Source organism: Myxine glutinosa, chromosome 2 (genome assembly GCF_964187855.1).
Source record: "Myxine glutinosa chromosome 2, kmMyxGlut1.1, whole genome shotgun sequence".
Taxonomy (NCBI): domain Eukaryota; kingdom Metazoa; phylum Chordata; class Myxini; order Myxiniformes; family Myxinidae; genus Myxine; species Myxine glutinosa.
The window spans coordinates 138,514,555-138,531,285 of NC_136262.1; the positions used below are offsets into that span (position 1 = coordinate 138,514,555).

The 16,731-nt window shown below is 45.2% G+C and overlaps 1 protein-coding gene across 8 annotated transcripts in view; it reads right to left on the reverse strand.

Moving 5' to 3' along the window:
* Positions 1–423: 423 nt before the first annotated feature.
* LOC137421229 (uncharacterized) overlaps positions 424–16,731 on the reverse strand; it is a 176,086-nt gene continuing 159,778 nt past the window's right edge. For 5 of the 8 annotated variants that reach the window (XM_068107072.2, XM_068107069.2, XM_068107071.2 and 2 more), the window contains 2 exons: positions 16,547–16,650; positions 424–4,057 (listed from right to left, as the gene is read on the reverse strand). In XM_068107072.2, the coding sequence (XP_067963173.2) occupies positions 3,944–4,057; positions 16,547–16,650 (218 nt within the window). In that variant the 3' untranslated portion in view covers positions 424–3,943. The remainder of the gene's footprint in view (positions 4,058–16,546; positions 16,651–16,731) is intronic. The other 3 variants (XM_078771737.1, XM_078771735.1, XM_078771736.1) reach the window with 1 other exon arrangement.

Genomic DNA, 16,731 nt, shown 5'->3' on the forward strand with positions numbered 1-16,731 from the left:
TGAGGAGGAGAACATCATGATCTCTGACCCTGCTGTGCTTCTCAGAATGACCCAGTCTTGCAACCGAGAGCACCTCGATGAAGCCCTCAAAGACCCCTCAACTCTACTCCTCATCAAAAATTTGCATAAAATTTGCATAATTTTGCATAAAATTTGCAGCAGTAATTTGCATAAAAATGGTATGTGGGACATTTTTTCAGCTTGGGGCCATAGCTAGTCATTTTCTACACATTTTTTCCAATCTAGAAACACTGATTAGAAGTATATCTCCGGGGGGTGCAGAGGGACCTAGTCTTCCTACTAGACTAACATACCTTTTATTGTTGTATATTACATTACACGATGCAACAGAATAGTGTATTTCAGTATTACTGCTTACAAAGAAGGTATGGCAAAAAATAAGTTACTTAATATTGGCATAAAAACGTTTCAGGCATTTTGTTTAATGGTTTACAAAAGAAAGGACAAACTGTGCAGCAAATGAAATCAATTGGAGGAGCATTCATGATGTGTGTTGTGTATACGCAGTGTACAGCACACGGGCTAGCTCGAATTGTGAAGCGCGGTTTCGTTGCCATGGTTGGAACATCAAGCTGTTAATGGTTCTCCAAGGTCCTCAACACAAGTCACCAAAAGCACAACTGAGCAAAACGACAACAGTCAGTAACAAGACAAAATCATAAAATTTAAACTGCGAAACAGATCTTTAGACCAAAGGCCCACACCACATATTCATGAAAGGTCCAGCATTTTATCTACACTCTACAGCTTTGGTTCCACAGAGCAAGAGTGAATTTATTGTATTAAAATATATGTACATGGATAAATCAAGAATTTGTTACACAAACCAACATAGCCGAAACTACTCAAAGGATTTCGACAAAATATGGTTTCCCGCCCTTGCTTTATACAGGTGTCGATCTGACGATGCCAACATCTTGCACTGCAGGAATGCAGACATACAAGGAGGAAGGACTTTTATATGAACATTATTACATCCTACCTTGGACCACAACTTAGATATGGTACACGATTCAGGTAAAAAGGATTACCATGCATTCAACTGCACAAGAGTAATCCAAGATAATATTGCAACTGTGACTTTCATGGAATTTAAAATAGGAGTAAAGGAATTTTTAAATGCATATTACAGGAATACAATAAATGTTGATTGTGAAGTCATGGCTCCCAGTTGAAGCGAGATACATGACAAGGTCACTAGACCTGTGCAATACTGCAGGTCATGAATGCCCGGACTGCATTATGAAGAGAGGAACAAGGTCATGGGATAGTAACCCATTCTGTGCGGACTTCATAGACATTTGTGTGCCTCTCAAATTAAACTTTGTATCATAAGCTATTTTGTTACATATCTAACTTTCTCACTCCACTTTGTTTTCATTGCTTGTCATGGATAGTTTTTATTTATTTCAACGTTGCCAAATCTAGTCTCATGGAAGAGATAAACAGCAGAGGGCAGCAGGTCCACTGACTGGCAGAGGATGAAAGGGGATAGGGAAACAAAGACACATGCGTGTCCGAAGAGAGCATGGGTATGTAAGGGAAAAAGCATGAAATGAGGAAGGGTCTGTACATTGGGGTGGGTACGAGACAACAGACACAGGGAGTAAGTTCAACAGACAAGACAATGGAGGTAAGCGTTTAGCTCAGAATTTGAGAAGGTAACCAGATGTGGGATTCAGGAAGAACACATATGGGCTAGAGGTGGACAGAAGGATGAGTGGGTGGAAACAGCAAGGCCAGACGTGTGGTAACAGAAAAGTGTCTTCTAACCTACCTGCTGTGGGAAAGAAGGACACCTTGTGGAGTCAGCTTTCTGCAGAGATATGGCAATAGCACCGAGATCCTTGGACTCAATTGGCTTTTTAGTGGACTAAGATGGGAAGCAGCCACACCAACCAACCAAGAGTGGAGACCAATACTCCAGTAATACTTTGAAGGCCTTGTAGACTGTAATGACCTCTGAGTGACTCAGAATGAAGTTAGGTCTACGGAGGAGGGTTTGGAGATGGGGGAGAGGAGGGATCAAGCCTCGGCCTGCCTTAGAAGGCAGTTTGGCGATGTGATTCACCCAACATAGCTTCTGACAGATTGAGAGAGCTCTACAGATATCACCTTTTCCAAAGATGGGTCAGAGAAATAGACTGGGAGTTTCAAAGGTCAATACATGCAAAGAGCCAAAGTGAGAGCTAGGATTTTACTTTGTTGAAAGGTTTGTTTAAAGAAGTTACCAAACAACTTTTTTTGTCTCCAGATCTGCAAAGATACTTGTCGCAGCCATGTACCTCTCAGAAGTATGGTGTACCGTTCTTTACAGTGTGGAGTCACCTGTAATGGACATTGTTTCAAATAACAGTGAAAAATATGACAATTCAAGGAGGGTCTCGTACATTCAGGTAAAAAGGAACCCACTAACACTTGGGATGTTTAATGGTTTAAAGGAAGAACTTTCCACTGACTGGAGAGAAATGGCCGCAGACAACTTGGAGGCTAAGGCTGAGTACCAGACAGTATCAAAAATTATAGGGAAGGCCTTGATCTCTTGTTTTAAGATTTATCGCATCCATCCATTGTTGATATAAAAGAAGCAAGCAATGTGCCCAAGTTAGCAAAGGCAGAAACTCAACTGATTATCAGAGATTGTACAGTTGGAGAGGATGATGCGAAATTGCGAAAGATGATGGGAATAGAGCCTGTGATTGATGCTGTGAAGAGGAACAGGTTGAGATGGTTTGGTCATGTGTTGAGGAAGGATGAAAGTGACTGATTGAGAAGAGTGATGGAAATGAATGTAGAAGGAAGTAGAGGACGGGGAAGACCGAGAAAGACTTGGCTAAAGATGGTGGAAGAAGAAATGTGGGCAAGGGGGTTAACAAGGAGAGATGCAGAAAATAGGGCAAAATGGAGAAGATTGTCATGGGGACCTCAAGGCTAACCCCCGCTCTAGCAGGGAAAATGGCCTTAAGATGCATGTTGTTGTTGTTTGTTGTACAGTTGGAGAGGACATGATGCCTGTGGCTGCAGCAATGATATACTTCACTACTTTGTTTACAATGGGAGAAATGGCCGACAGATATTGAGTGGATCAGACTTGGAACCCTTCTCATACCAACTTTCCAACTTTCAACAAGTAAACGCAGGAGATAAAATTGTGGAGAAGAGTGAGGAAAGGGTAGGAGGGCCGAAGTACAATTCCTGAGGATTACAGTGACAACACCATCAGGATCAGTTGCAGAGGAGGTTACACTCAGGCCTAGTTAGTGTATAACCTTGTGACGTGCACACAATACATCCCACAATGAGCGTATGCGAGCGTTACACTCGGCCCAGTTCGTGGTGGGTTGTAACCCTCATGTTATTTATAAAACTAATTCACTTCATTCAACACAAACAACCAATAACAAACACACCCATGGGCCATGGCGTTATGTTGTATGCATTTTGAATATTTTACATTATATAGTTCATGTGCTGCTTTGTTTTTTCCATTCACTGGAAGCTTAATATACAATTTGACTCTTTAAAACTTTCAAAGGTGAATTAAACATTTCCAAACAGTCATATATGAACATTTTGGAAACATTTTATATCTGTTCACTTACACTACAAAATGTAAATATAATTACATAATTTACCTTGGCACGGCATTTGATGAGCGTTGTGTAATTTACTCCCACCTGCTCATAACACACTCGCTTTGTTTTGTGAATTGGCTGTGAATTGAGGAATAGAGTGAGGATGTAGTGAATATTTTAATTTGCCAGGCTCCACCTTATAAACCCCAGTGTTGTGCATGGTCCTCGGAGCAGAGTTTGAAGATGTGCACAGAATGCTGGTGGGTCAAAGAAGGTTTGAGAAACAATCAGATATTTCTCCTTTTGTTTCACAAATATATATACAGCATCACCTTAAAAAAACAAAATCAGGTCTTGTTCAAGCAGACAAAGTTTTGTGGGAAAATTCCTGTTTTCTCTCCCAGACTCCCCATAAACCATGCGTCATTGACAGCTTCCAAAACAGTGATCTCATCGCCAGTCTGTGGGCAACATTGCAGGATATAAAATCAAACAGATGATCAGACTTGCCAAGGAATATTGAATGAAAAGATAAATAAGTAATCATTCTCTGTCTGTACACACAATAACCCCTCCCCGCCCAAGCCGAGCAGAGCTCCTGGAGGTAGTTTGGAATAGATCCTGGTAGCCAAGTTTAAAAGGATCTTTAACATCCACAAACGAGTGCTATGCTAACACCTCAAAAGGACAGACAGCATTATCCTCGACCCTGTGGCCCTTTGTTGGCACTGACTGCACTCGTTGAATTTCCAGGCACATTGGAGGTCCTCCAGGCACCTCCGAGACACAAAGGTGATCCCGGGGGAGGAGGCTGTTTCACAGCACCACTTGGTTGTCTGCGACGTAAGGGTGAAAGGTGCGAGGAGAGCTCGGCGGGTGAAGTACCAACCGAGAATGAAGGTGTGGAGGTTGAAAGAGGTGACAGTAAGGGAGGCATTAAAAGAGAGGCTGAGTATGGTCGAGGATGATGTGGTTGAGCTTGAAAGTGGTTGGATGTCAATGAAAGCTAGTCTGTTTGGAGCCGTTGGTGAGGTATGTGGATGGACAAAAGGACCACCGAGGCACTCGGAAACATGGTAGTGGGATGATGAAGTTGGAAAGAGGATTGACGAGAAGAGGAAGAAGTTCAAGGAGTGGCAGAAGGCGAAGGGTACGGGAGCAGAAACAGCAGAGCATGAAAGTTATAAGGCAGCCAGGAAGGCTGCAAAGAAAGAGGTAGCAAAGGCGCAGGAGGCATGTACGAAAATGTTCGGAGAACGCTTGGATTCGGAAGAGGGTCAGAAAGCAGTATTCAGGATTGCCAAGCAGATAGCGAAAGAGAGGTGTGATGTGATGGGGGTGAGTTGCTTGAAGGATGAAGTGGGACAAATCGTTGTCGACGCAGATGGAATTAAAGGAAGATGGAAAAGATATATGGAAATGCTGTTGAATACAGAGAATGAATGGGATGGCAACATAGAGAGTAACCCAGTTTTAGGACAGGCAGAGAAGATAACTGAGAAGGAAGTTGAGGAAGCGATAAAAGCAATGAAGAGTAGAAAAGCGGGAGGGCCGACGGGAGTTGTGGGAGATATGTTGAAGGCAGCAGGAAGTTGGGGTGTGAAGAAAATGACAGAGATCTGTAATCTGGTGGTGAAAGAAGGCCGCATTCCAGTGGATTGGGAACTGAGTACCCTCGTCCCTCTATACAAGGGGAAAGGTGACCCTCTGGAGTGTGGCTCGTACCAAGCGATAAAGTTATTGGAGCATGGAATGAAGGTATTGGAAAGGGTGTTGGAGAGGAGGATAAGGAAGAAAGTGAAGATCGACGAAATGCAGTTTGGATTCATGCCAGGAAGAGGAACGACATACGCGCTTTTCATTGTGAGGCAGTTGCAGGAGAAGTACATGGAGAAGAGGAAGAAGTTGTTTCTTGGGTTTGTTGATCTGGAGAAAGCATTCGATCGGGTTCCACGCAAAGTATTGACATGGGCATTGAGGAAGTTAGGAGTGGAGGAATGGTTGATCAGAGTAGTGATGGCAATGTACAAAAGAGCGCGCACAGCTGTAAGGACGAAGGACGGGAACAGTGGTGAGTTTGAGGTGAAGGTGGGAGTGCATCAGGGGTCGGTACTAAGTCCACTACTATTTGTAGCTGTGATGGAGGTGCTGGCTCAGAACGTAAAGGAGGGTTTACCATGGGAGTTGTTGTATGCAGATGATCTGGTGTTGATTGCGGAAAGTATGGATGGACTGAAGGAAAAGATGAACACGTGGAAGGAATGTATGGAGACAAAAGGTCTGAAGGTGAATATCGGAAAGACGAAGGTGATGGCAAGTGGTAAAGCATGTGGTGAGGTGGAAAGAACTGGGAAGTGGCCCTGTGCTGTGTGTAGGAAGGGTGTCGGAGTGAACTTCATTCAGTGTACAATGTGCGCTGAGTGGGTTCATCAAAAATGTAGTGGTCTGAGAGGGTCATAAACCAGTGTGGCAGCAACATTCAAATGTAAGGTGTGCACAGAGGGAGCTGCAGATGGAGGAAATGTTGAGTTGGATTTTGGAGACGGCGTGAAGCTGGAAGGTGTGAAAACATTTTGCTACCTCGGAGACATGCTGAATGGAGAAGGTGGATCAGACTCGGCAACGGTTGCTCGAGTGAGATGTGCATGGAAGAAGTTTCGGGAATTGAGTGGCGTGCTGATGATGAGGGGAGTGTCGTTGAAGCTGAAGGGAAAGATGTATGCTGCATGTGTGAGAAGTGTTATGATTTATGGGAGCGAGACATGGGTAATGAACGTAGAGCAGCAAAGAAGGTTGGAAAGGGTGGAAATGCGAATGGTTCGACGGATGTGCGGAGTATCGTTGAGAGAGAGGAAGACAAATGATGAATTGCGAAAGATGATGGGAATAGAGCCTGTGATTGATGCTGTGAAGAGGAACAGGTTGAGATGGTTTGGTCATGTGTTGAGGAAGGATGAAAATGACTGGTTGAGAAGAGTGATGGAAATGAATGTAGAAGGAAGTAGAAGACGGGGAAGACCGAGAAAGACTTGGCTAAAGATGGTGGAAGAAGAAATGCGGGCAAGGGGGTTAACAAGGAGAGATGCAGAAAATAGGGCAAAATGGAGAAGATTGTCATGGGGACCGCAAGGCTAACCCCCGCTCTAGCAGGGAAAATGGCCTTTAAAATGCATGTTGTTGTGTTGTTGTATTGGAGGTCATTGTTGTCTGAGCTCTCCTTCCCAATCTTAAAAAGTCCCTTTTCATCACACTGTGCTCATCATATGGCGTTTCAGCATACACAACCATAACAGGGAAATGGTGTGCAGCAATTTTGGAGTAAGTCAAAGCAGCAACACCACCATATTTGTATACAAATCATAGTTAAACAAGAACGAGCACTCATTAATGTCGGGACGTACACCGATATGCCTGCGCACACATTATTACATCATGATACAAATTTGAATCAAGTTTGTTCAAAATCCCATCACTGATTCACAAGTTGGAGCAGTAACAGAATTTGTACCTAATGGAACGTCTGACCTTTGACCTATTGACCCCATAATTTAATCAGTTCATCTCTGCATCATAATATATACTTATAACAAGTTTGTTCAAAATCCCATCACTGATTCACAAATTGGAGCAGGAACAGAATTTGTACCTAATGGAACGTCTGACCTTTGACCTATTGACCCCATAATATAATCAGTTCATCTTTACATTATTATACATACTTGTACCAAATTTCATTTCGATCCTTTGAGATTTTAAAATTATCGTGGTAACAAAAACCTATCATGGACAGACGCACACACACATGGATGGATGGACACACATGGACCCAAACAACAACAACAACATGCATTTTAAAGGCCATTTTCCCTACTAGAGCAGGGGTTAGCCTTGCGGTCCCCATGACAATCTTCTCCATTTTGCCCTATTTTCTGCATCTCTCCTTGTTAACCCCCTTGCCCGCATTTCTTCTTCCACCATCTTTAGCCAAGTCTTTCTCGGTCTTCCCTGTCCTCTACTTCCTTCTACATTCATTTCCATCACTCTTCTCAATCAGTCACTTTCATCCTTCCTCAACACATGACCAAACCATCTCAACCTGTTCCTCTTCACAGCATCAATCACAGGCTCTATTCCCATCATCTTTCGCAATTCATCATTTGTCTTCCTCTCTCTCAACGATACTCCGCACATCCGTCGAAACATTCGCATTTCCACCCTTTCCAACCTTCGTTGCTGCTCTACGTTCATTACCCATGTCTCGCTCCCATAAATCATAACACTTCTCACACATGCAGCATACACCTTTCCCTTCAGCTTCAACAACACTCCCCTCATCATCAGCACGCCACTCAGTTCCCGAAACTTCTTCCATGCACATCTCACTCTAGCAACCGTTGCCGAGTCTGATCCACCTTCTCCATTCAGCATGTCTCCGAGGTAGCAAAATGTTTTCACACCTTCCAGCTTCACGCCGTCTCCAAGATCCAACTCAACATTTCCTCCATCTGCAGCTCCCTCTGTGCACACCTTACATTTGAATGTAGCTGCCACACTGGTTAATGACCCTCTCAGACCACTACATTTTTGATGAACCCACTCAGCGCACATTGCACATTGAATGGAGTTCACTCCGACACCCTTCCTGCACACAGCACAGGGCCACTTCCCAGGTCTTTCCACCTCACCACATGCTTTACCACTTGCCATCACCTTGGTTTTTCCGATATTCACCTTCGGACCTTTTGTCTCCATACATTCCTTCCACTTGTTCAGCTTTTCCTTCAGTCCATCCATACTTTCCACAATCAACACCAGATCATCTGCATACAACAACTCCCACGGTAAACCCTCCTTTACATTCTGAGCCAGCACCTCCATCACAGCTACAAATAGTGGTGGACTTAGTACCGACCCCTGATGCACTCCCACCTTCACCTCAAACTCACCACTGTTCCTGTCCTTCGTCCTTACAGCTGCGCGCGCTCTTTTGTACATTGCCATCACTACTCTGATCAACCATTCCTCCACTCCTAACTTCCTCAATGCCTATGTCAATATTTTGCGTGGAACCCCATCGAATGCTTTCTCCAGATCAACAAACCCAAGAAACAACTTCTTCCTCTTCTCCATGTACTTCTCCTGCAACTGCCTCACAATGAAAAGCGCGTCTGTCGTTCCTCTTCCTGGCATAAATCCAAACTGCATTTCGTCGATCTTCACTTTCTTCCTTATCCTCCTCTCCAACACCCTTTCCAATACCTTCATTCCATGCTCCAATAACTTTATCGCTCGGTACGAGCCACACTCCAGAGGGTCACCTTTCCCCTTGTATAGAGGGACGAGGGTACTCAGTTCCCAATCCACTGGAATGCGGCCTTCTTTCACCACGAGATTACAGATCTCTGTCATTCTCTTCACACCCCAACTTCCTGCTGCCTTCAACATATCTCCCACAACTCCCGTCGGCCCTCCCGCTTTTCTACCCTTCATTGCTTTTATCGCTTGCTCAACTTCCTTCTCAGTTATCTTCTCTGCCGGTCCGAAAACTGGGTTACTCTCTATGTTGCCATCCCATTCATTCTCTGTATTCAACAGAATTTCCATATATCTTTTCCATCTTCCTTTAATTCCATCTGGGTCGACAACGATTTGTCCCACTTCATCCTTCAAGCAACTCACCCCCATCACATCACACCTCTCTTTCGCTATCTGCTTTGCAATCCTGAATATTGCTTTCTGACCCTCTTCCGAATCCAAGCGTTCTGCGAACATTTTCCTACATGCCTCCTGCGCCTTTGCTACCTCTTTCTTTGCAGCCTTCCTGGCTGCCTTATAACTTTCATGCTCTGCTGTTTCTGTTCCCGTACCCTTCGCCTTCTGCCACTCCTTGAACTTCTGCCTCTTCTCGTCAATCCTCTTTCCAACTTCATCATCCCACCACCATGTTTCCGAGTGCCTCGGTGGTCCTTTTATCCATCCACATACCTCACCAACGGCTCCCAACAGACTAGCTTTCATTGACATCCAACCACTTTCAAGCTCAACCACATAATCCTCGACCCTACTCAGCCTCTCTTTTAATGCCTCCCTTACTGTCACCTCTTTCAACCTCTACACCTTCATTCTCGGTTGGTACTTCACCCACCGAGCTCTCCTCGCACCTTTCACCCTTATGTCGCAGACAACCAAGTGGTGCTGTGAAACAGCCTCCTCCCCCGGGATCACCTTTGTGTCCCGGAGGTGCCCCCTATCTCGCCTACGCACCATCAGGTAGTCAACGGTTGTCATCGACCCACCTGACGTGTATGTAACAAGCTTATTATCCTCTTTCTGGAACTGAGTATTACAAATCAACAAATCAGCTCCATCAGCAAACTCCAAAATCCTTTCACCTTCTCCATTTCTCACACCATATCCGTAACCCCCATGAACTCCGTCAAAACCATCCATACTCCTTCCCACATGTCCATTTAGGTCTCCTCCTACCACAACAACTTCCTCATCTTTCACGTTTTCCATCAGCTTCTCTATCGCACACCAGAACTTGTCCTTCTCTTCATCGCTTCGACCAACCTGCGGAGCATATCCCGAGATGACGTTCACCAAGAGCTTTCCAATCATCATTTTCACCATCATCAACCTATCACTCACTCTCGTCACACTCACCACACTGTCTACAAACTCCTCAGAAAACAGGACACCAACACCATTCACGCCCTCCAGGCACCCTTGCCACATAAACTTGTATTTCTGTCCCTGCCTACCCTTCACCATTCTCACACCACTTCCCTTCCATGTCGTCTCTTGCACACAACATATGTCCACTCTTCTTCTGACCAATACTTCCACCACTTCTCCTGATCTCCCTGTCATTGTCCCTACATTCCATGTCCCAAACCTCAGAAACCGATCTCCACTTCGGGCTGCACCCTGCCCATATGTAGTTGTAATTGTCATGGTTCTCTTTTTGAGGCAATGTTTTTATGGCCGGATGCCCTTCCTGACGCCAACCCTCTTAGTCGTCTCTTACGACACGCAGGGATACGGTGTACCTATTCTAAATCCAGGGTACACACATGGACCCAAAAGCATAATAATGCCTCCGGCGACTTGGTTGGTGGCGGGATTAAAGAAAACCCAGCAACATTGTTGTTGTGGTTTAAAGAAAAATGTACAATGCAGCAGACAACTTGTACTATCCCTCATTGAAGAAACAACGGCTGTTATTAAAAAGCTTGAAAGGAGTGCAATGCGTGGGCTGGTGAGAGGTTACAGCGTTATTGCTTTTCCTTCCAACAACAATATTGTTGCGGTTTTGGGGAGTTTTAGATCGTCAAATGGTGTTACATATTTCCTCGTATATTGTTAGAGTAAATGCCCAACGTTTACGTGGTTATATATGCGTTACCTATGTATTTTAGAGATAGTTTTCCACCCTTTCCATACTGTGTTTCTAACCCCTACTGCCTACCGTGTTCAATGTTTCTTTCCCTCATCTGTCTTATCCCTTCAACACCCATGGGAAAACGACCGTAAATTCTGAGCAGTTTCTGGTCCAAATCCGGATCAGGAATGACACATGCCCACCACAGGTATGACCAATCAGGGAGCGAGCGCAGTCAGGCCACACACGATCCTGCCATCATCTCCCCTCCCTTGATCAGGGAGTCATATTGATCGGATCGGAAAAGTTCACACCCAGAATTAACCATCCAAATGGGGCAACTTCAACGGGATCACAGAGGAGAAAAAGGTGGAGTTATGGGAGACAGGAATAACAAGCGTTACGCCTAGGTCCCCCGTCGGTGAAGTGATGTGAGTTGACAAAGTGGAAGACGCAAGGCGGCCATCTTGGATTTTGACGTGGTGACCCAATTTTCAATAGGTTTCTTCCTTATGCGTAGATACACCCACACACCAGATTAGAAGTTAGTACTTCGCTTATTTTTCAAGATATTCCGCTCACAAGGTTCAGACATACATGGCGGCGGCCATCTTGGATTTTGACGTGGCGACCCAATTTTCAATAGGTTTCTTCCTTATGCCTCGATACACCCACACACCCGATTAGAAGTTAGTAGTTCGTTTATTTTTCAAGATATTCCGCTCACAAGGTTCAGACATACATGGCGGCGGCCATCTTGGATTTTGACATGGCGACCCAATTTTCAATAGGGTTCTTCCTTATGCCTCGATACACCCACACACCCGATTAGAAGTTAGTAGTTCGTTTATTTTTCAAGATATTTCGCTCACAATGTTCAGACATATATATGGTGGCGGCCATCTTGGATTTTGATGTGGCGACCCAATTTTCAACAGCTTTCTTCCTTGTGCCTAGATACACCCACACACCAGATTAGAAGTTAGTACTTCGCTTATTTTTCAAGATATTCCGCTCACAATGTTCAGACATACATGGCGGTGGCCATCTTGGATTTTGACGTGGCGACCCAATTTTCAATAGCGTTCTTCCTTATGCCTAGATACACCCACACACAAGATTAGAAGTTGGTACTTCACTTATTTTTGAAGATATTCCGCTCACAAGGTTCAGACATACATGGCGGCGGCCATCTTGGATTTTGACGTGGGCTGCACCCACACACCAAATTAGAATTCTGTCCTTCGCTTACGCACGGGAAAACCATAGTCCCCCTTTCGCTCCGCGGTGCGACGGGGGACAATAAACCGCTGTGCTGAACATCTCGGTGTGTGTTGATCGGGAGGCCCGAGAGGAAGGAAGCTGCAGGAAGAAGCCAGGGAGGAAGATGGCAGACGAGACGCCAGTTTAACGTCCATTTGAGGGATGGCACACACATTGATGAATCACCCTACCTTTGAAACATCGGGATAACATTTTATACCTGGGTCGGGATTCAAACCCACGCTGGATAGCTTAGAGGAGAGTGTGTGTATCTATCGACCATCTTGTCAGCCCCTCATGTGTAGATTATTGCATAAGTTTGACTTTTACATCTTTTGTGCATCAGTACTTCAGTACTCATCCGTTATGCCTCACAAAACAAAGTCACCTGTTCCATGTCACAATACATCGACAAGAAATAATGTCGTTCTTGTTGCTGCCTGAACGAGATCCTCAATTCCTTGGGTTATATCCGAAATATCCTCAACTCTCCCTACCTCCCCCTCTCACTCCTCATCTTACCCTACCTACCCCCCCCCCTCCCCTGTCATGCACCCGATGCTCCCCCTCCCTCTTCCTTCAAGGTATGGACTCAAACATCCGGGGCCTTCACTCAAACCTGACCGATCTCTCCATACAGGTTGCTTCTGACAAACCTGACTTAATCTGCTCAACAGAAACCTTCCTCCTTCAAGATGTCTCTGATTCCTTAATATCTCTTCCTGGTTACTCCTTCCTCCAGTATGATAGACCTGAGCCTCGTCCTGGTGGTGGGGTGGCTATCTTTATCAAAAACTCTCTTACTCACTCACCGTGCACTGCCCTCTCTCCACCCCACCCCCAGGAGTACCTCTGGCTACGGCTTCCTCTCCGCTTCCACCTTTTGTTCATATGTGTTCTGTACCGTCCTCCAAACAGTGATGACTCCATTTACATCTCGCTGTCTGACAACATGGACCAACTTCGATCTACTCAGCCCAACTCTCTCTTCCTCATATGTGGCGACTTCAACTGTCATCATGCCAGCTGGCTGGGTGTAGGTACCTCTCTCACCAGTCATGGCACCTCAGCAAAGGACTTCTGCGACTCATTGGGACTGACACAATCAGTCAATTTCCCGACCCGGATCTCAGTCAATGGAGTATCTTCTCTTCTAGACTTGGTTATGACAAACTTCCCTGCAAATGTCTGCTGCTCTTCTTCTGCTCCAATCGGTTCTTCTGATCATGTGCTTGTTAAAGTGGACATCTCTCTGGCCATTCTCAGAGAGCCTCCTCAGCATCGACAAGTCTGGCATTCCACTCAGGCTGACTGGCACGGTCTTCAAGCAGCCATCAATCATCTGGATTGGCTTCCCATCTCCACTGCCTCCGACATCAACTCTTCCTGGGAATTCTTCCAAAGTAAACTGCTCTCTCTCATGCACAGATTTATCCGATCTCGTCTTCAGTTGTCATACCGTTCCTCCCATCCATGGTACACGGATTCTTGTGGCGAGGCAGTTGCCCTGAAACAACTTGCCTTTGCCTCTTGGAAGGCTAATCCAACTGAAGGCAATCTCAGTTCCTTCCACCAAGCTCGGTACAAGTGTGTGTCTACCCTCAGGAGTGCCAGGAAGCACTATCTCTCCACACTTAAGAATGAACTCTCAAACCTGTCTCCCTCTTCCAAATCCTGGTGGCGTCTGGTCAAATCTGTTTCTGGTGTTTGTTCCCCCTCCATCTCCTCCCTTACCTCAAACAGCTACACAGCTGACACCACATGTGACAAAGCTGAATGCCTCAACTTTGTGTTTGCCTCAAAATCTTGTGTCCCAAACCAGTCTCTCTCTGTACCCAACATAACCAGTCATACCAAGCTGCTCCTGGACTCTGTGTCCTCACCTGACAAGTTGGAGAAGTTTCTGTCAAACCTCGACTTTGATTCTGCAACTGGACCAGACAGCATCAGCCCATGGGTCCTAAAATCCTGCTCTGCCACTCTTTCACACCCTCTCTCTTTTCTCTTCACCCTCTCTTTTGCTCAAGGTCATCTTCGATCAGCTTGGAAATCAGCCAACATCACCGCTTTACACAAAATTGTGCAAAAACAGATCCTTGCAACTACAGACCAATCAGCCTGCTCCCAATTATCAACAAAGTCATGGAATCCATCATCGCTTCGGATATCAAATCCTTCCTCTTCTCCAATGGCTTGATCTCTGATCATCAATTTGGTTTCAGACCAGGTCACGCTACTCTGGCCATGCTGCTTCTGCTGTCTCAACAATGGATGGAGGTCCTCAATTCCAAACAAGAAGTTAGAGCTGTCGCCCTTGACATATCACATGCCTTCGATATGGTCTGGCACCCAGCTCTGCTCATCAAACTCTCCTCCTTTGGTATCCATGGAAATCTCCATGCATGACTTGCGGACTTTCTCTCTAGTCGTAGTCAACGTGTGGCCCTGAATGGATTTCTCTCATCTCCCCTTCCTGTTCAGGCTGGAGTTCCCCAAGGCAGTGTTCTGGGCCCTGTGTTTTTTCTGGTCTTCATCAATGATCTCTCCGACTCCCTTGAAAATCCTCTCTATCTCTTTGCTGATTACTCCACTCTCTGCCACTCCATACCTCATCCCTCAGATCGGCAGTCTGCAGCCACCTCACTCTCTGCAGACCTGGACAAAATCACAGAGTGGTCAAACAGGTGGAACATGTCTTTCGTTCCTGACAAATCTCACACTCTTACTTTGTCTCTCCGAAAAGACCGACTGGACAAGCCTCCCATCTACTTTCTCAACAATCCTCTCCAAGAAGTTCTGTCGCTCAAGCTTTTGGGTCTCACTATCTGCCATGATCTTTCCTGGGAAAACCACATTTCCAAGCTCGCCTCGAAAGCTAGTCGCCGACTGGGCATCCTCGGTCATGCGAAGTCCTTCCTTGGCACTACTGAGCTCCTTGCCACATACAAAGCTTTCATCCGCAGCTCAATGGATTACTGCTCTCCCCTCTGGGCTTTTGCTCCTGCCTCACACCTATCTCGGCTTCACGCGGTTGAAACCAAACTTTCAGAATCATTGGAATCTCCCGCGATGAAGCTAACTCCGAGGGCCTTTCACTCACTCACCGCAGGTAGGTTGGTGGTCTTTCCGTCTTCTACCGACTCCTCTCCGGCCTTGCTCCCCAGCTATATCTGTGCTCTGTGCCCCAAATATTCCTACAGGTCGCACAAGATCTGCCAGCAACCCTCTTCTGGTGAAATTGCCAAAATAAAGACTCTCTGCTCACCTTCACTCTTTCATTCCTCTTTTCTCCCACCTCTGGAACAAACTCCCTCACTCTCTTCAATCCCACTCCTCCCTCCAGGTCTTTAAAACAGCTGTTCACCACCATCTCTTATCTTCCCCCATCCAAAACCGTGATCTTTTCTACCCCCGTTAATTCACCCCAGATCCCACTTTTTTGAAATACCATCTTCTTTTCCTGGAAGTCCTAGAGCAGTGTCCATGTGTGTTATACCTCACCCACATTCCCAATCCCCCCTTCACACACCTCCTCCCCCCAAGCCCTCTCCCTCCCACAGATCTACCGATGTCCCTGTTTTCTACTGTTGTACTTGTGTGCTTCCCTTTCTCTCCCCATCTTGTCTTCCGCTCCCTTTATTGTATGTTTTGTGCGTGTTTTTGTGTGTGTGTGTGTGTGTGTGTGTGTGTGTGTGTGTCTGTGTGTGTGTGTGTGTGTGTGTGTGTGTGTGTGTGTGTGTGTGTGTGTGTGTGTGTGTGTGTGTGTGTGTGATTAATGCTAGCTCTTACACAAGCCTCGATCATGTATACTAAAAAAAATAAAAATCTGTGCCTTCGGCATTTACCTTCAGTACCTATTATTTTGTCTTCTATTTTCCCTTGTCCTGCTTCTCCTCTTTTGGTATTTATGTTTGCACAATTTATTTTAACAAATGTTTTTTGTTAATCATCTCTTGCAATTTAATAATTTATTGTAAAAATGTAATTGGTATACGAATCCTTTTTATATTTTGCATGCCACTCACCAATCAATGTCTGTGCAATAGTCTTTTTTTGGTTTGGATGTCTTTACTTTGTACTTGGGCACTTACCAGTTTTCCATCCTTACTCTCCTTTCAGCTTTACTTTCAGATGTATTTTTCATGAAAAAAAACATGCTTCAAATGGAGCAAATTTGGATTTTGCTCCTCATGTCGATTATAATAACATGGACTCATTCTCTAATCTACCCACAAAGCCCGAACAATCAGATAACCATGAACTAAAAAAATAACCTGAAAAAAAGCAGTTCACATCAACTCACCTGGAAACTCAGCTCGTTGTCAAACTCCCCTGTAAAATTGTAGAGGGCATACACAACATCTCCCATAATTCCTGTCTCTGTCCGAGCTGCTTGTCTATCATCTGCTGGAAAATAAGGAGCAATATGTCACATGGTATTATAAAGGACTAGCAGCACCCCGTGGAAATTCCACATAATGTAAAATA